Source organism: Nyctibius grandis, chromosome 6 (assembly GCF_013368605.1).
Source record: "Nyctibius grandis isolate bNycGra1 chromosome 6, bNycGra1.pri, whole genome shotgun sequence".
In the NCBI taxonomy this organism is placed as follows: domain Eukaryota; kingdom Metazoa; phylum Chordata; class Aves; order Nyctibiiformes; family Nyctibiidae; genus Nyctibius; species Nyctibius grandis.
Window position 1 is genome coordinate 51,610,316 of NC_090663.1, and position 19,182 is coordinate 51,629,497.

Genomic DNA, 19,182 nt, shown 5'->3' on the forward strand with positions numbered 1-19,182 from the left:
AATATATACGACTTCAGGGAGGAGGTAATTCCAGTGGTACATGGGAGTTTGCAATTAGGAAAAGTTAAAACTCATCGTCTTATTTAGGCAGGTGATGAAGTTGTGATCAGGTGAGTAATTTACTGGGCAAGGAGGGATAGACAGTGCCTTGCCTATGAAGTTGTAATGCAGTGAAAGTTATGGAGGAGTGGTTTTTATTCTCTGCTGTTTCAATTCATGAATAAGCACCTAGCCTAGTACATAGATGTTTGGCTGTGCATCTGCTATTAATCACAGTAATATAAAATTAGAATAAAACCTTCTAAAGTGGACATGATGAAAAAGTGTTATTGCTTCCATAGGTACATCACTTTTAACTGTAGAAGCTTATGAACGCAAATTTACAGGAGAAAACCTAAAATACAGCATCTTCAGTGACAAGGAAAGCATATTCTCTATACACCCTATTACAGGTACATTTTTATAAATATATATTTTTGTCAAGTGTCTGTGTGTAGCTTAAAGAGTGTGGTCTCTAAAATATAGCAAGTTCCTACCACAAGAACAAGGAATAGATATCTTAGAGTATTACTCTCCTATTACAATGAATAAGTCATTAGTAAACCCAGGGATGTAGAGAGAACTGCACTATTGCAAATGTGTTGTGGAAAAAAATTGAACACCACTATACCTGTTTAAAACTCTCGATTCTGATTAACTATTGATCATCAGGTGTTGGAAGTTGATAAACTACTGCTTTGTGATCCAAGCTGAGACTCCATCTTGTTTCTCATCATGAATTTGCCCAAAAACTCAATAAACGTAATCCTTCAAAACAATCCTAATGTAGGAAGCATTGTTGAGTTTAATGCTCTTTGTTTCAGGCAAACTGTGACAAGCATGAGTCATGTTTGTTTATTTTTTTGGCAATTCTATTTGCGTTCTGCAGCAGGTCTGCTTTCACCTGCTCTTCAGTCAGGAACTTCAGATGGCAAGAGAGCAGCGTGTTCCCTGTGTGCATTTACGTGCTCTCATCTAAGGCGCGTAACTACTCTGGTTGCATCTCAGCTCCTAAAAGTCTGCAACAAAAGAGTTTGCTTTCTGAATAGCTGTAGTCTCTCTGAGATGGCATAGACAATGTAAGCAGTTTTCCTCAGAAATAGTGTAAACAATTTGTACTCTTTAACAAATGGATTTCTCCCTAAGTTCCTCGAGGCTTTAATCTCTGATTATTCTGATGTCTCCAGGCATCAAGTGGTGTACTTCTGTGAAGTTATCATGTTTGATGCTGATGGACAGTTAAAATTATTTTATTTTGTTTAGATAAGGGGCACTTAAAGTGCATACACTTGATTTCTAAGTCCTTATTTCACTAAAATAAAGCTAGAAAGATTAGTCATCTTAGACCCAGACAAGTTTATCCCCAAGAAAATGAATCATCTTCAATATCACCTCCAAAAAAAAAAAATCAAGTGGGATTTTTCTTTTTTTTAATGAAGCCAGGCTGAAAAATGGTTTTTAATGATGAAAAATGATGTTTTTGAGAGTCTCATAAGCTCTCTCTTCACAAACAATAGTGGAATTTCTATAGCAGTGGATGTCACGAGCCTTCTTTTGAGATATTTGAGTCATTGTGGTTTCTTCTGTTTCCTTTCTTCTGAAACCTTTCTTCTGTTTCTTAGAAAACATTAATTGAAGTGCGGCCTTTCAGAACTTTTTAAGAGTAGTTCTTACCTTAGCATTAATTTTGACACCAGTAACTGTCTACCCATTGTTTCTACAGCAGAAGTATTTTGAGCTATATTGATGCCCTTTCTGTCTTAGGTATTCAAAACAGCCAAAGGTCTGCTCTACTTGTCTTTTCAAGCACTGATGTTAATTAACTCCACTGTGGAGAATACTCTCTCCCATTCTAGGGTGATTTATTATATCGTAGAATCATATAAAGTATAGTAGGAAGTGACCCAAGGATATGAACTAATCTGTCCTCTGACACAGAAGGGGAATCAAATGTGCCGAAATCTGAGAGAAGTTTCTGTTGTGTTCTTAAAAACCTCCAGTGATAGTGATTCTGCAAACGCTCTCAATAGTCTGTACAAGTCTTGGCAGTTGGAAAGTTTTTATTCATATTTATCTGAATGTTTGTTGAAACAATTTAAACTTCTTACTTCTTAACCTAGTAACAACAGACATAAGACAAAGGCAAAAAAACTATTTTTACATATTTGAAGACTGTTATCCTGTTTCTTCTTCATGTGCACTTCTCTAGAATGAGGAACTGTGGTTCTTTCACTTGTTCCTCCTAGGTGGTGTACCTCAAACTTGATTATTTGCCCCACTCTACACTAGAGTCTTTCAGTTACTCTCTGTCATCTTGAAGTGTATTCCTTTGGCCACTGTCTATTTTGCTTTTTCTGTATACAGAATGTGATAATTTTTAAGTGTTGTGCTGAAGAGAGACCACCTGCCAGATTTGAAATCTTTATGTTCAAGACACAATTCTTGAACACTGGACAAATCCATGAACAACAGCAAATCATTGCTGCTTGTCTTAGAAAATAAAAACTAAAAAGCACTAGCTTGGAGAGCCACAGTAGATGGGTTCTTATGCTATCACAGGTTTGGGATATAGATATTCATGGCATCATTACTGAAAAATCCATGCAAAACTGAATTTGAATTCTAATGAAATTAACATACAAATTAACTATGTTTGATGTTTAGTTGTAATGAAGAATTTTGAGCATGTTACTATGCTACCTAGAACATCGAAACGATGACCATGCATTTCCAAGGATATTTCAGGTTTAATGTGGAGATGTCTAGTTGTGCTTGTGGTCTCAATAATTTTCACTGATTATTTTTGGTAGAATAACAGTTGGCGGGGCGGGGGGGGGCACTCACTGCATCAGGAGGAGTCAGTGTTTTACCTGTATGTTAGTCAGACACAGAAATTGATACAGCTGTTGCCCATTTTGGATATAGGTGGAGTGCTAGATGTAGCCACTCTCAGATGAGGGCCAAGACACAGCTGGCTTTCTGTCACGTGTCAAGGAGCACACATCACGCAGCTGCTTTCTTCCTCTACAAGTAAATCAGCTTTGTTTTAGGCAATTGCGAACGTGGTGGTTGATCAGTGAAAACTTAGCAATCCAAGATTTGTACAGTAACTAGCATGTGGGGTAGAGGAAGGACACAGTGGGGAGCTTGCTAGAATTCTGTTATGTGTTCAGTGAAGGAGACCCAGTGTTAGGGACTTCATAACTTTGTGTGTGTTTCTTCCTGAATACATCTGTCACATCTCGATATTTTTTATTATTTTTATTTTAATAAACCAGGTGCAATCACAGTAAAAAAGCCAAAGTTTCTTGATTATGAAGTTAAGAATAAAATACATCTTTCAGTTTTGGCTGAAAATAGCTTGAATTCAGCACTCTGTAGAGTGACAGTTTTGATACAAGATGTGAATGACAACGTACCTAGATTTGAGCAAAGCTCTTACAAAGCATCGGTATGGGAAGGCCAAAGTCCTAAAACAGACATCATACAGGTAAGTGGAAATATATCTTCCCAAGCCCAGTGCTGTAGTTAAAAAGAAGTTTGATTGATCTGTTCATGATTACAGTCCTGCTAGGTCTGTTCTGGACCACTGTCCCTTAAAAACTGCGAGTGGGGCTCTTCGTGTTGCTACTACTTTGCTTGAATATCTAAAATATTCAGTGATTTTTTTCTAAACCATGTTTCAGATCTTTCATTCAGGTTTGTTAAGTTGAAAGAGAATTCTTTATCTTCTTAATAGTTGTGCAGCTGGACTTCAAATTCTTTTTTTTTTTTTAATTTTCTGTTTCTCTCTTCAAGTAGTTGAAGAATACCATTCAAAGTTGTGGTTCTGGTTGCAATACAGGCTGGGTCTTGCATTAATGCATCTACTGAAAGGGCTATAACAATAAAAAGAATACTTTCAGCTCATCTTCAATTTAAAATCTGATGCCTAAAGAGCAGCTTGTCTCAATTTAAATGTGCAAACACTTCTTCCTCTGAATGGATCCATTCTCCAAAAGTGTTTCCAGCTGGCCATGTTAGTGCAAAAGAAGACATCAGTTGGACTAGAAGAACACATAATTTCCTCAGTACATGTTCTTGCATTGCAAGTCAGGTCACAGTGAGGGTCATGTTAGGTACTAAAGATATTCCTTCTCTAGAGAATAAATAAATGGAAAGCTACAAATGCCTCCAGGGCAAAATGATTAGAAACTGATGGACATTGTATTTAGAGACACATATGTCCAGGAATGGAGAAAAATCAAAAGGCAGTCAACCCAGATGTATAGTCAAAATTTTATGACAGAACACATTCTGTTATGTTTCTTTTATTCAGTCTGACTGGTTGCCTCTGCTATGATTTGGATCCCGTATTCATTATAATGCTTGCTCAGCAACCAGAAAAATACAAAGACAACTCTTCAAAGAGTCAGAGGAGTCTTTGAGAAACCTGTTCATTGCTGTTGAATGTTATTTATTCTGTTGTTTTTATAGCTTGCTTCTGCCCTTTTTATATTTTCTGGTTTGTATTTTAAAAAGTAATTAATGATCTATTCCATGAAAACTCTGAAAACTTAATTGTTTTATCCTTTTTCTGTATAGCAGTAATACTTTAAGGGCCAGTCCCAGACCCCTGTGAAAGTGCATTTTTATGTACTTTCTAACAGCATTCTAACAGCAACCTTATAGTAATATAAGCAGTGTAAAATGATTACATTTTACACTGGCGCTTTATGTAGCTGAATTTCAGATTACTCAGGGAAAGAATTCATGTGCATCCTCTTGCAATTCATTAGCAGATTTTGTGACCTCACATGACACTCATGTTTGGAACCAATATGATTATTTCCTTAAATCTGTGCAGTTGAAAGGAAAGTAACCAGAAATCAATGACTGTAGTGTAAGATTTTTCTTTCTGAAACCGCATTCTGCCATTTTGAATTAAGCCTCAGTTTTGCTCCCAAACAGGTATTTGCAACTGACCTTGACAGTGGGCTGAATGGAGAAATTGAATACTCAATTTTATCTGGTAATGAAAATGCAGCATTTCTAATTGATTCATCACGAGGGATTTTAGCAACTAATACAGGCCTAGATCATGAAAATACTTCATCTTACAGGTTTGTATGCAAGGTTCTTATAAAAATGTACTCTTTTTTTCATTCACTTTCAATTGAGATTGCTTGTGTTACATATTGTATAGTTTTCTATGGATATCCATTACCCACAGAGCCTGTGTGCAAGCCAGACAGTGTTGAGAACAGCACTAAAGCTGCCCATTTGTAACACGGATTCTTGCATGCTTCTCAAATTTAGGGGAAGAAATATAGTCTTGTTTAATCAATGGCAACACCTACTGATATAAGTGAGTGTGACGATTCGCTATAGGAATGATGACAGTTCCTGGAGTTTAGTTTCTTGAGAACTGTACATTCCCTCTCTGGAACCATTTTTTATAAATATGTAAAGACACACAGAAAGCACTCAAACCAAGCCCAAGAAACAGGGACATGTTCTGTTCTTTAATTAGCATACAGTTCAAATTTTCTTCTCCATAACCAGATAAAGATGCTTCTGTAGGCTGTTTCCATCTATAAGCTGTCTTAGTACTAAGTATTAGTTTTTTCCTGTTTTCCAAGAAACTGTGGAAATAAATATGATCAAGTGGACATGACAATTTTTCTTTACAGGTCATGGCATAATTGGAATTAGGAAGCAAATAAATCATTCCTTGAAAACAGAGTATGAGTATGTGGATTCATTAATATACCCTTTTTATGTACTGCAGTCTCTACAAAAAGTAGATTTTTGTCTGTGTCGGTAGAAATTACCTTTTTTTTTTCCCCCCATATGGTTGTGGCATCAGTTAAAGTGTTTGCAGGTTTTCCTATCCTCTGGGGTCTCAAAGTTTTAAACATCCAATCAGAATTCTTACGAGCCATAATAACTTTTAGAAAACCACATAAAAAAATCAACAGAATATGATTTTTCTTTAAATATCAGTGTGATTTGATAATACTGTCCTAAAGGAAATACATTGTTTTAACTTAGTATACAGAACACTTCATTTGGAGTTTATTTCTCAGTTTTTCACTGAATCAAAAACATCAGTTCTGATTTTTAGTCATTTAAATAGCATAATACATTTTATTTGTAACTAGTACTTTAAAAGAATGCCTGGAATAAATCCTTCAAAGGAAGGATGTTTAGTGTTGATAAAGCATTGAACATGTAAGCATAATAGTTCTCATATCTGTCTTTAACTGGGAGCCTGTCTTATTTCAGTATTCATGTTGGAATTCTAGCCTTTTAAATTGACAGTTTGTTCGAGGAATCTGAAGCTTCATATTCCTTCTCTTTATTAATACGTTATTAATCTGTACATTGTTAGGTGAAAAGTGAATAGCAAAAGAAGCTTTCAGAACTGTTTTCCTGTTTAATTTCAAAATGTTACCATTGGTTCTTTCAAATTTGCAAGGAGTTATTTTATCTAAATTGAACATTTTCTTCCCCAGAAGTTCTAAGACCCTTATAATAAGAGTTATAATGAAAGTGTTGACAGAACCTTAATTTTAATGCCTTGGCAGAGATGTTTTTATGACAGTTTTGTCCTGAAACCTTAGAAAGTGATCATTTTTAGTAAAATATTTCCATATGTATACCTTACCAATATTCATTCTAGAAAAAATACACTTTCTATATGGAATTATACATGGTCACCGATTGAGTACTGGCCTACAATTCAAATTACATGTTCTGTCAGTGTCAGAAACCACAAGGACACTCAGAGCAGAGCTGGTGTGGTTCAGGAATGGAAGTGCTTCAATCCACAGCTTGAGTTACAGCCTTGGTATTCCATATTGCCATGTGAACATTTAGGAAGTAATATCTATTTGACACTTTCAACAGAAACTGTGACTTAGAAGAAAGAGGGAGAAATAAAGCATTCAGAAGATCTGCAGGCAGACGCAGAAAATATGATGCGACATGCAAACAGTTGTTAGTACACACAACATTTAATTGAAATGCCAGGCTCTGACTTGTATATCCTTTCGCATAGCTTGATGTTTTCTTTTTTTTTGTCTGTTACTTTTTTTTTTTAGAGCACCTGTTGAGTTAGATTTAATTTTGAATTCCCTTCTGGATAATTTTTAATACTGGGGAGTGGTAAAGTCTTCCAAATAATCTTTGCTTACAATAAACATTTGTTCTTTATTGTTCAGAAGCTAGTTCCCACAGAGAGTAAACATCCTTTTATCCATGTTTATCAGGTCATTACTTACTGTTTTCTTTGCTACATTGTTTGTGGAAATCAAAAGGTTATTAACAGAATCTACTACCCATCCTTATGCAGGTGCAACATGGAAGCGTACAGGCAACCTCTCTTAATCTGACAGTGAGATTCTGGTCCCACTAAAATCAGTGGGAATTTTGCCATTGTCAAATGGTGCATATATTCAGGTTTTTCACTTTATCACTTAAATTTATAATATAATAGGAGAGCTATTCTGTATCTCTGCAGACATTTTGGCTGAGTATTACTTTGGATGTTTTCATATTATCTAGTTTTCACATTCCCATTGTCCCTTTATAAACAATGAGGAGAGTCAGGTTCCTCCAAAGGACAATTTAGTACTTAAGTTTTAATTCCTGCTCTGAATTACCAACTGGAGAAATGTGTCTTTTTTTGAAAGAGTCTTGCTAGCTCGTTTAACCACCTACATTTGATATGAAATTGAGTGCAATGAATACGGGTGAGTACTTCCTTTTCTTTGTATGATTTTGTTATGTTTTTGCCACCTAGAATCTCCTGGATATTTTTCCTGGAAGACAAAAAATAAAACTCCAGTCGGTCAACCTTACAGAAAGAAAGATGGAATTTAAGACTTGCAATGAGGAGCAGAAAGGGCTAATCTTTTCGTTTGTGATTTTTCCCCTGCTTATAACATTGGTGGATAATTTGGTGATTTCTGACCAATAGTGACAATTACTGGTTCCTTTAATTGTAGGTTGGTTGTACAAGCTGCTGATAAAGGAAACCCCAGACTTTCTGCTACAAGTATTGTGAGGATACAAGTGTTAGATATTAATGACAATGCTCCAGTTGTCCAACCACTAGGTGAAGTGGAGGTTCCAGAAAGTAAGTATGATAGTACACGTAAGTTTTGTTAAGACTGGGATTTGTCAGACAATGATAGTGCTTTTGGTGATTTGTGTAACCAAGCAACTGTATTAAAAAGGATAATGGACCGTATTAATATTGAAGTATCAAAGTAAATTGTGATCTGTTTTTGTTCTCAGAGGCATTATTCTTAATCTTTAAACATTGTGTTTAAGAATAGTTTGGAACAAAAACATGGGCAATTCAGAAAGAGGAAAACATACTCTGCAGAAATACATCTGTAATCTGTTCATTTCGGGCTCCAGTGTCATATTCTTCAGATGTCTTCAATTTGTGCTTCTCTCCAATAAAAATACTTGGTGTTAAAACCAGCATTGCTAGAAATGAGACATTTTGAACTTCATTGTGATGAAAGAAATTATTTCTGTAAATTTGAATGAAGCTTTAAAATGCTCTATAGATTGATCGAGTTGATGATCATAAAGAGGAGGACCCAGGCCCTCTTGACTTCTCATCCCAGCATACATCTGGTATGTTGTGTGGCATTAGCTCGACATTAGCAGACTTTGAGTCTTAAGCCTAGCATTTTCAAATACAGGCATCGTACTTGTGATGCATTAAGATACACAGCAGAAAATTTACAAAGATTTAGGTGCTGAAATTTCAGTACTCCTTTTAACAAAAGATATCAAGTCTGTCTTTCTAATGATATTTTTTAGCCTTTCCTAAATATAGCTGCCACTGGTAATGACAAGTATGGAAATAATGGATGCACAGCAGCTGTAAACTACTGGCTACTTATTTAGGTTTTTGTATTCTGCTTAAGAACACTTTCTTTAGGACATTGCACAGCATTTTTGAGGCTTAATGCCCCAGGCATGCAAATGGAAAATGGTTTCATTTCTGTTAGCTCCAGGCTTTGTTAGATGATCACTAATAGGTTCGGTTTGCAATGCCTGATATTGTCAATTTGGCACATGGCAAAAGCTGTCTGTATCCAGTTCCTCAATCTCATAGGAGTATACCTTAAGCTCTTAAGACTTTAGTGCCATGTAGGTCTGGCTGGAGTTCTCGTTTCTCTCTAGTGTCCTTCTCCTCCTTTGGAAAAGCTTCAGAATTGCATTTGCTGGTTCTACACAGACCAGTGGACTCTGATGCCTCAGTTAAATAGTCTTTTGGAAGTTTGTGACACTGTTCAATAAATTCATGGCACCTGAATGCTTGCAGAAAACCATGGAAGTTCCTGTTGCTGGTGAAGAAACAGTTATGGCTACACTGGATCTGGGAAAGTCTAAAGAAAACATGAATTAAAATTGGGATAAAGCAGATGCATTTGAAGAAATCCACTGTTGTTTCCATAACGTTTCTGGATATCGCTCTTATTCTAAAACACAAAGTCAAAATACACCAAAAGCTAATACAGGAAGATTACATATATCTAAGATGCAATATTACAAAATTGGCAAATCTTCAGAAATTGTATCATCTTTTAGCTATGACTTATTCTGAAAATTATTCTTCCAGATGCCCTGCCTGGTTTTATAGTGACTTGGGTGTCAGCAAGTGATGCAGACTCCAGGCCAGCACTTCAGTTTGGTTTTATTTATGATAATAGTCCAGGAACGACATTTGCCATCGATCAGCACACCGGTGTAGTCACAGTGGTGGAACCATTAGATTTTGAAGAAACTGCTGTGTATAGGCTGAGAATCATAGTTTCAGATTCTGTACATCAAACAGAAGCAGAACTCACCATCCTTGTTTTGGACGTCAATGATAACCCACCAGTGTTTACTCAGGATTCGTATCAGGTGGGAATGTGGCAAATGGACAATAAACATGTCATGTCTTTCCATATATGATGATAAATAGTAGGAATGCTTGTTTATATTTGTCTTAAAAATGCATTTGAGCACTGAGAAGGAAGGTCTCTGCAAACTACTACTGAGCAGAAACAGAGAGGAGCTCTTATGGGAAACCCCAGCCCCTTCCTAGGAATTCTGCTAAAAGGACTGAGGGAATTGTTCAGTTTTCATGTTTGTGGTTTCTGACTTCAGAAGGGAAGTGGTGTGAATGCTAGCTGTGCTGCATTATACTGGATATAATCCAAACCAGTTTGAGGAGCAGGGTCCAGTGTTCAGAATTTTCTTCTTCTGAGAGAATGGTAAACAAGTTGGTACATGTATTCTGACCCTGTTACTATGGCGTGAATTTCTTCATTTTCAGTTACACAGCTAAATGGAGTTGTAGGAACTGCCCCTGTGGCAGGTTATGCACATACAGTTTGTAATGTTTAACCCTGCCTTATAGCAATGGTACTAACCTAGGGAGTGAGGGATATGGGTTTTGACCTCCCCAACATCCCCTGCTAGACTGAGGAGGGTACAGAGCTCAGCTTTTGGACTTCTGGACAAGCATTTGAACTGCTAGACTGTTGTAGAAGTTGTCCAACAATGTTTTGAAACAAAGCTGTTTTAGCGACTATAGACAACTGTGGGCCACTAAGATGATTAAAGGAATTGGAGCATATATAAAATAGAATAGACTAGACTATTTCAGTTGGAAGGGACCTACAATGATCATCTAGTCCAACTTCCTGACCAATTCAGGGCTGACCAAAAGCTGAAGCATGTTATTAAGGGCATTGTCCAAATGCCTCTTAGGCACTGACAGGCTTGGGGCATCGGCCACCTCTCTAGGAAGCCTGTTCCAGTGTTTGACCACCCTCTCAGTAACGAAATGCTTCCTAATGTCCAATCTAAACCTCCCCTGGTGCAGCTTTGAACCATTCCCACATGTCCTATTACTGGATACCAGGGAGAAGAGCTCAGCACCTCCCTTTCCACTTCCCCACTTCAGGAAGCTGTAGAGAGCAATGAGGTCGCCCCTCAGCCTCTTTCTCTCCAAACTAGACAAACCCAGAGTCCTCAGTTGCTCCTCATAGGACATGCCTTCCAGCCCTTCCACCAGCTATGTTGCCCTTGTCTGAATGCATTCACATCCTTCTTAAATTGTGAGGCCCAGAACTGCACACGGTATTCAAGGTGAGGCTGCACCAACGCTGAATACGGTGGGATATTCACCTCTTTTGGCTGGCTGGTTATGCTGTGTTTGATGCACCCCAGGATGCGGTTTGCTCTCTCGGCTGCCAGGGCACACTGCTGACTCATGTTGAGCCTGCTGTTGACCAGCACCTCCAGATCCCTAAAAAAATACAGAACGCTTCACAAATTTGTGTGTCATCCTTGCACAGGGATGCTAATCTTCTCTGTATCATTCCAATTTTAGTATATGTGCTGCCAAAGCGAGCACAATATCATACAAGGCTTTCAAGTGTAGGCTGCTAAAAGGGTTTTACCCTGACTTACCAGCCCTAAGGCTGTGGGGCTTGGGCGAAGGCTCAGCTCATGTCATGGCTTGGAGTTAAGGTTAGGGATGGGAGAGAGACAAAGCCTGGAGCTCCAGGTGAAGTTAGGCTACAATAAGGCTGCCACATGAAAGGTGAGGCTGCCAGATGAGATGATTCCTTAGGACTTCTTTGTGTGGGGCTAGGCTGTGTGGCTTGGGCTGAGGCCCGAGGGAGCCTAGAACATGGATCATTCAGCCTGGAAAACAGAAGGCTCACGAAGTATCTTACCAATGTGTATAAATACTAGTAGGGGGAGTAAAGAAGACAACCAGACTCTCGTCTGTGGTATCCAGTGACAGGACAAGAGGCAGTGGGCACAAACTGAAATGCAGAAAATTCTGTTTAAGCATAAGCATTTTTAAAACTCTAACAGTGACTGAGTCAGTACTGTTGTACAGCTCAGTTGTCCGGAGAAGTTGTGGAGTCTCCATCCCTGGAGATATTCAAAACTCAACTATACACAGTTATGGGCATCCTGCTCTAGGTGACCCTGCTCTGAGCAAGGGTTGGAAAGATGACCTCCGGAGGTGCCCACCAGCCTCAGCCATTATGTGATCCTGTGATCTGAGCTCTTTGCTTGACTTGGTACTTTTTGTGTGTGGTAGATGTGCTCAGAGCCAAAAATACGAGGCACCACAGAGGACTTGGATTTAATAATGCTTCATTTATAAATCTCAGACAGATTTAGCGAAGAAATAAGTCTATAAACATTTGGCTTAGTAAAGAAATTTCAACCTCTGAGCATGTGCAGGCACAGCAGTTTAGTCACTTTGTTAACTGTGGGATAGACTGTAGGCACCTGTGAAACTTTCAGGTGCCTGAGTTGTCAGGATTTGTGTAAATTGCTGACTTAAACTCATAAGTCTAAATTCTGAAAAAAACACTATTAATGCTCAAGTGATTTTTAGACCTTGCCTTAAGTTTTCCTCAGCCCTCGTATGTGTCTGATTTTGGAGAACAGTTTAGGCACGTACTTGCTTGTGTAAGTGCTCGGAATTTTTTTGTAGTTTGGACCAGACGTTACAGGCAGGTTTATTAACTGATGCAAAACAGCGAGCTCTATTGACTATGCAAACGTAAACAGATGAGCTTCTGTCTCCACAATCCTCATGTTTTGATGTGTTGCTTGGACAGTAAGATACACTGCTGCTTTTCAGTCAATGATATGTATGATTCCCTATTAATCATCCTGTAATTTTTACCCTTCTATTGTCCTTTCAAGTGTTTTCATATTTATGCTTTTCATATATAGTTTCATATACAAATGGCTATTATATGCATACAATCACTCTGTTAAAATGATTTAAACTAACACTTGAAGTTATGGCAAAGGTAGCTGCTGTATCATACTGTTCATTTGAAGTTGGATTTATAAGATGGAAGGAAACTTTGGTCACAAAAGTACTGTATCTGGACTTCAAATAATGGAAGCTATTAAGAAGGGAAAGGACTTTCTTGGTTTCCTAGATTATATGAAGAAAAAAGGGAGCATTTTGAAAAACTAAATTCTAGGAATAATCCGGTGATGATTAAGTGCTCTGGTGCTGGAATTTTCAGGGTGCATGTGTTGGGTTTTTTAATGGTCAATCATGTACTCCAGGTGGGGACTGCAGACTGTATTCCATGTACGAAAATCAAGGTGTTTCTGAAAGCAGGGAGAAAAGTCAATTTTAGTTGCAGTCCATTGTAGGTATTCCTTTCATTAGTGTACTATTGAAAAAAGAGATGCAGTGGTTCTCTGAACTCACTGTCATAATGAACTAGAACTAGATGGATTTTACTACTGTTTAAAGTTTACTATAAATTTTGGCTGTATTATATGCATTGTTTTCAATATCTCAGCTCTTTATAGTTTTGTCCCAGAAGAAAACGGTTATGTGAAACTTTGTCCAAAGCTGGGAACTGTGTTTGTTTTTTTCTAATAAGACCAAATGAAGGAAAATATATTTTTTTATGTTCAAAATATTTTATTAAGCTTTATCAAAACTGTAATTTTGCTTTATATGTCAGGTGAGCTTGCCAGAGCTCATTTCTATGGATGCCGCTGTTCTGACAGTCTCTGCTGTGGATAGGGATTCGGAGCATAATGGAATGATTTCCTACAAAATCCTCTCTTCCTCTGAGCGATTTTCCATTGATCACAAGAATGGTGAGTCTGTAAGCATGGTTTATTATTTCAGCTTTTTCAGTGTAAATTGAAGAGTCCTATTGCAATTCCTTACACGTTGCTAGTGATCACTTGAGTTCTGGAAATCTTTGGTGGCTAAAGTCCACCATATGTTTTGGCTAAATCTGCCATTGTCGCTGAAGAACTGATTGCATCAAAGACTGGAGTTCTCAGTTTGTCCATGAGCCATGCACGAGGCAGCTAGTCACAGCGTCCCATAGGTGCTATTCTTCTGATGTGATTTGATAGAAAAGTTGCTGTACATTTTGTGTTGATTCATAACATTTTAGCTCATGTATTAAATTGCATTCAATTTAAGTTCATACTTATTATTTTTCAGTATAAGTTGAACCTATCATAATGGAGCTTCTCTACAGCTTGAGCAGTATGTCTTTAACATTGCTTCTTTAGAGAGCTTAGGTTATCCTATAATCCTAAATGAAATTTAGAAGTTTTATAAGTTGAGAACACTCTCTCCAAAGTACATAATTTTCTTCAATAGTTGAGAGACTTACTGATTTAAATTTTCTGGCCTAATGTTGTAACACTCTGGGAGGTGGAAAACTGTGTGTGTCTCTGTCTCTGTATGCATGTATACATATGATTTTTGGGAATATCAGCTTCGGAGATTACTAGATACTGCAAAAATGATGTGCAACTATTGTTCAGTGAGCAAGTTCTTATTGCTTATTTGCTGTTCCCAGGTTTTTACATGAGTTGAATTTTTGAATGCAATGTTTGTTGGGTGATGGTAACTCCAAACACTGAATATACAAATGTTTCACCCAGTTAAAGCTGTTTTCTTTTCTACTCATTTGTTACGCTGTATTCACTAACCTGTGTTTATGTTTGGCTAGTGGCTGTTTTCAACTGTGAAACTTGTCACACAGTATTGTCTTTGTGGTGCTTAGCTATACACCGTGAAGAGTGAAGTAGAAGTAGATGGCTTATGAACATAGAGTCATTGAATGGTTTGGGTTGGAAGGGACCTTTCAAGATCATCTAGTGCAACCCCCATGTTTAGATTGGAAAATTGAACGAAACATATTTACATAACTTATTGGCAAACCTGTCTAATAACAAACAAGCCCATAATGCTGTTACGGGATTGCAAGCAAAACAGGAGAACTAACAACCTTCAGTAATGAACTTGCACAGCATAGCCGCATCTAATAAGGAGTCTATATTTCCTTAGCTTTGTTTTGCCTTTTATTTTATGCAGTTTGCATGTTCAGCCTGTTATTAGGAAGAGAAATTTTTGCTGGTCTAAATGCAGTATGTGTGTGTGTTTGATACTGCATCTTTGTGGGCAGGCCTTGGCTTCACAGCATTAGCTATGATTTCTTAGAATCATAGAATAGTTTGGGTTGGAAGGGACCTTTAAAAGTCATCTAGTCTAACCCCCCTGCAATGGGCAGGGACATCTTCAACTAGATCAGGTTGCTCAGAGACCCGTCCAACCTGACCTTGAATGTTTCCAGGGATGAGTCATCTACCACCTCTCTGGGCAGCCTGTTCCAGTGTTTCACCACCCTCACTGTAAAAAATGTCTTCCTTATATCTAGTCTGAATCTACCCTCTTTTAGTTTAAAACCATTACCCCTTGTCCTATCGTAACAGACCCTGCTAAAAAGTCTCTCCCCATCTTTCTTATAAGCCCCCTTTATGTATTGAAAGGCCGCAATAAGGTCTCTCTGGAGCCTTCTCTTCTCCAAGGTGAACAACCCCAGCTCTCTCAGCCTTTCTTCATAGGAGAGGTGTTCCATCCCTCTGATCATTTTTGTGGCCCTCCTCTGGACCCATTCCAACAGGTCCATATTTTTACTGTGCTGAGGACTCCAGAGCTGGGTGCAGTATGCAGTACTCCAGGTGGGGTCTCACCAGAGTGCAGTAGGACAGAATCTCCTCCCTCGACCTGCTGGCCACACTTCTTTTGATGCAGCCCAGAATACAGTTGACCTTCTGGGCTGTGAGCACACATTTCTGGCTCACGTCCAGTTTTCATCTGCCAGTACCCCTAAGTCCTCCTCCGCACGGCTGCTCTCAATCCCTTCATCCCCCAGCCTCTGGTGATACTGGGGGTTGCCCCAACCCATGTGCAGGACCTTGCACTTGGCCTTGTTGAACCTCATGAGGTTCATGTGGGCCCACTTCTCAAGCTTGTCCACGTCCCTCTGAATGGCATCCTGTCCCTCAGGCGTGTCAACCTCACCACTCAGCTTGGTGTCATCCACAGACTTGCCGAGGGTGCACTCGATCCCACTGTCTATGTCACTGATGAAGACATTAAACAGTACTGGTCCCAATACAAACCCCTGAGGGACACCACTCATCACTGATCTCCATCCAAATGTTGAGCCGTTGACCCACTACTCTCTGGATGAGAAAGAGTCACTTTGGGATGTGCAGCCATTACAGTTGAGTCATTTTCAAATATGACTGATTAGATTCAGCTTTTGGAATCACATTTACTTGCCTTAGTGAGTGTGAAGTGTGGACTTTTGTTAATTCTGGTTTATTTTCAGGTTCAGTGTTTGCTACGGGACCAGTGACACAGCTGGAAAAGATTTCCATTGTTCAGTTCCTGATAGAAGCCACGGATGGTGGCAGTCCCACTCTGAGTGCCGTTACCTCCGTAGAGGTGCATATAGAAGATGTAAATAACTACGCCCCTCAGTTCACAAGGGTTCTGTACAATCTCAGCGTCAGCGAGGGTGCCTCAGTTGGAGAAAGCGTCCTCACATTTTCAGCCATCGACTATGATTGGACACGTGAAAACACATACGTTGAATACTCTATTATTGATGGCAATGCTGAGAATTTATTCTCCATGGAAACAAGTGTCACAGAATCAGAAACATCCTACAAACTTGTTGGCAGTCTTGTTTTGAGCAATGTTCTCGACAGGGAAACAGCTGCTTCTCACCGTTTGGTCCTCCTTGCCTCTGATCGTGGAACGCCCTCCTTGAATTCAACTGCTACTGTGCTAATAACTGTGCTGGATATTAATGATAATCCTCCATTATTTAGCAGCCCGGAGTACCATATTCATGTCAAAGAAAGCATCCCTGTAGGTAGTCACGTGGCTCAAGTTTCAGCAAATGACTGCGATGCAGGCACTAATGCAGAGATCACTTATGCTATCATCTCTGGAAATGACAGGGGACATTTTCACTTGGATGGGAAAACAGGATCAGTGGATTTGATGAAAACACTGGATTATGAGGATACTATGAAATTCACTTTGGTCATCCAAGCCACAGATAGAGGTGCTGATGTAAAAAATGTGGCTTTCTCTGTTGTTCTTGTTAGCATCCTAGATGACAACGATTATGCCCCACTGTTTTTGTTTCCCAGCCTGAGCTGCATTGTCAGTGAAAATCTACCTACCTTTTCTTTTGTGTGCACTGTTAATGCACTGGATTTTGATAAAGGCTCCTATGGACACCTTACCTACTCCATCCAGTCTTCGTGTTTGGCTCATCGTGAAGCTTCTAGAGACCATGACATGTTCTTCATTGATCCTTTGACAGGAGATATTCATACAAAGCAAATGTTTGACTATGAAAGTCAGAATAGGTACTGTCTTATAATCCAAGCAAAAGACAAAGGTGACTCACTGGCTACAGTTACCGTTCAGGTAGATATTGAGGGGAGAGATGAATTTGACCCAGTGTTTACACAAGATCAGTATTTCTTTAATCTCCCTGAGAAGAATGAAGCAGGCCAGTTGCTTGGCAGAGTGACAGCATCAGACAGCGATGGTGGACTGGACGGAGTTGTTCATTACTCCCTGCTAAAAACTTCACCGTTCTTTTCTGTGAATCAAACCAGTGGTAATATTTATTTGACTCAGACTGTTCACAGAATGAAAAATGGCAGCAAAAGGAATTATGACACTCTGGAATTGTTGGTAAGAGCTCATAGCCCCAAAATCGAGTCAAAGTTCACAGTATGCACCATTTTGGTAAATGTTTCCAGTTCTCCTGAGAGTTACCCCATAGTGTCAGCATACAGCCTGACCATTAGCATTTCAGTCTTCTTGATAGTGTTCCTTCTGCTTGCGGTCAGTCTTATTGCACTTATTCTGAGACATAAGCAGAAAGATCTGATAAACTCCTGTGTGAAAAAAGAAGCAGTATACTCCTCAGCTACTGATGTGAATTTGGCCAGTGAAGGTAAGGACTGCCAGAAAATCCAAAGTACTGAGAGCAGTATGCTTCCCATGGGTGCCATAGCAGAATGGCTCAGCCTAGCAGGAATCAGAGAGGGGAAGGATCATGGTGTCCCTTGCAGGCATTCAGAATCCAGTGACCATGGTTCTACTGAAGGAGAAATGGCAGAGGACGAGGAAATCAAAAGGATCAATGAGCATCCTTGCAGAAAGAGTGCTGGCTCGGCGCAGAGCAAGCACGGCTCACGGGTGTCAGATTCGGGGATCCCGAGAGAGTCTGATCAGTTCTCATGTCAGTCTGGAGAAATGGATGTCATGGCTACCACACAAAGCCTGGAGAGCGTGCAGGCCATTAAAGGAGAAGGCAGAGAAGCAGCCTGTGACACAGCCTATGCACATAAAATGTTGTCTCAAACACTTAAGAAAACTGGAATAAAAGAGAGAGACATGACAGACCTCACAAGAGAACACATCTTGATGTCAGATATGCAGGACTCTGGGTATGATTCACTTGCAACTCTTGGCACCTCTAATGAGGATCTCGGAGGTGGTTATAACTGGGATTATGTGCTCAGCTGGGAACTCAGTTTTCAACCTCTTGCCTCAGTGTTTAATGATATTGCAAAACTGAAAGATGAAAATGTACACATACATAGCTTCCTTAAGGAGAAGAAATCTCTTGTTTTCCCTCCTCCCTTGATAACGTCAGTAGCTCAGCCTGGCATAAGGCCACCACGAATGCCAAATATAATATCGGGGCAAGCATTTAAAAAATACCCTCGTTCTCCCCTTATCCATAATCTTGGATACCCTCCACCAACCATGACCCCCAGTTTTTCTCCTTCTCTCTCTTTACTTACCACGCAGACGCCTACTGCTTCTCCAGTAATGTCTGATGGGAAAATGATAGGAACATGTCTTATTCATCCAAGTCATGAACTTGTAGCAGAGGAAGAAATTCAGGTCTAGGTTATTAACTGACAGTAGTTTGTGGTAAAAAATATGGCTTAAAATGTATTTTGTTATTGTTTAACAAGCAAAATATGCCTGTCAGAACTATATCACCAGTGTTCTTTCTGTTTTCCTGAGGTGAAAAAGTTAAAATATAAAATAACCACAAACTTGGTAACTATCCACCTTGTTCTTCCCAGGGTACGCTGTGAGGCCATGAGGCTTCTCCTCTTTCAGCTCCCAACAACTGTGGTTTCCTATGTAAATCACACAGCCAGGTGCCTGATAACCAACTTGACCAATTTTACAGGTTTTCTCATAAAATATGTCAATAACAA

General features: G+C 39.1%; 1 protein-coding gene and 1 non-coding gene across 2 annotated transcripts in view; one reads left to right on the top strand and one right to left on the bottom strand.

The window, feature by feature from the left end:
- Window positions 1-18,862, top strand: part of DCHS2 (dachsous cadherin-related 2) — an 81,520-nt gene extending 62,658 nt beyond the window's left edge. The window contains exons 13-19 of the mRNA XM_068404096.1: window positions 342-452; window positions 3,318-3,529; window positions 4,990-5,141; window positions 8,031-8,161; window positions 9,668-9,954; window positions 13,563-13,701; window positions 16,245-18,862. Coding sequence (XP_068260197.1) covers window positions 342-452; window positions 3,318-3,529; window positions 4,990-5,141; window positions 8,031-8,161; window positions 9,668-9,954; window positions 13,563-13,701; window positions 16,245-18,862 — 3,650 coding nt within the window. The remainder of the gene's footprint in view (window positions 1-341; window positions 453-3,317; window positions 3,530-4,989; window positions 5,142-8,030; window positions 8,162-9,667; window positions 9,955-13,562; window positions 13,702-16,244) is intronic.
- Window positions 11,352-11,455, bottom strand: LOC137665404 (U6 spliceosomal RNA). Its single transcript, XR_011048504.1, has one exon. It is a non-coding gene; the product is annotated as a U6 spliceosomal RNA (small nuclear RNA).
- Window positions 18,863-19,182: the final 320 nt, after the last annotated feature.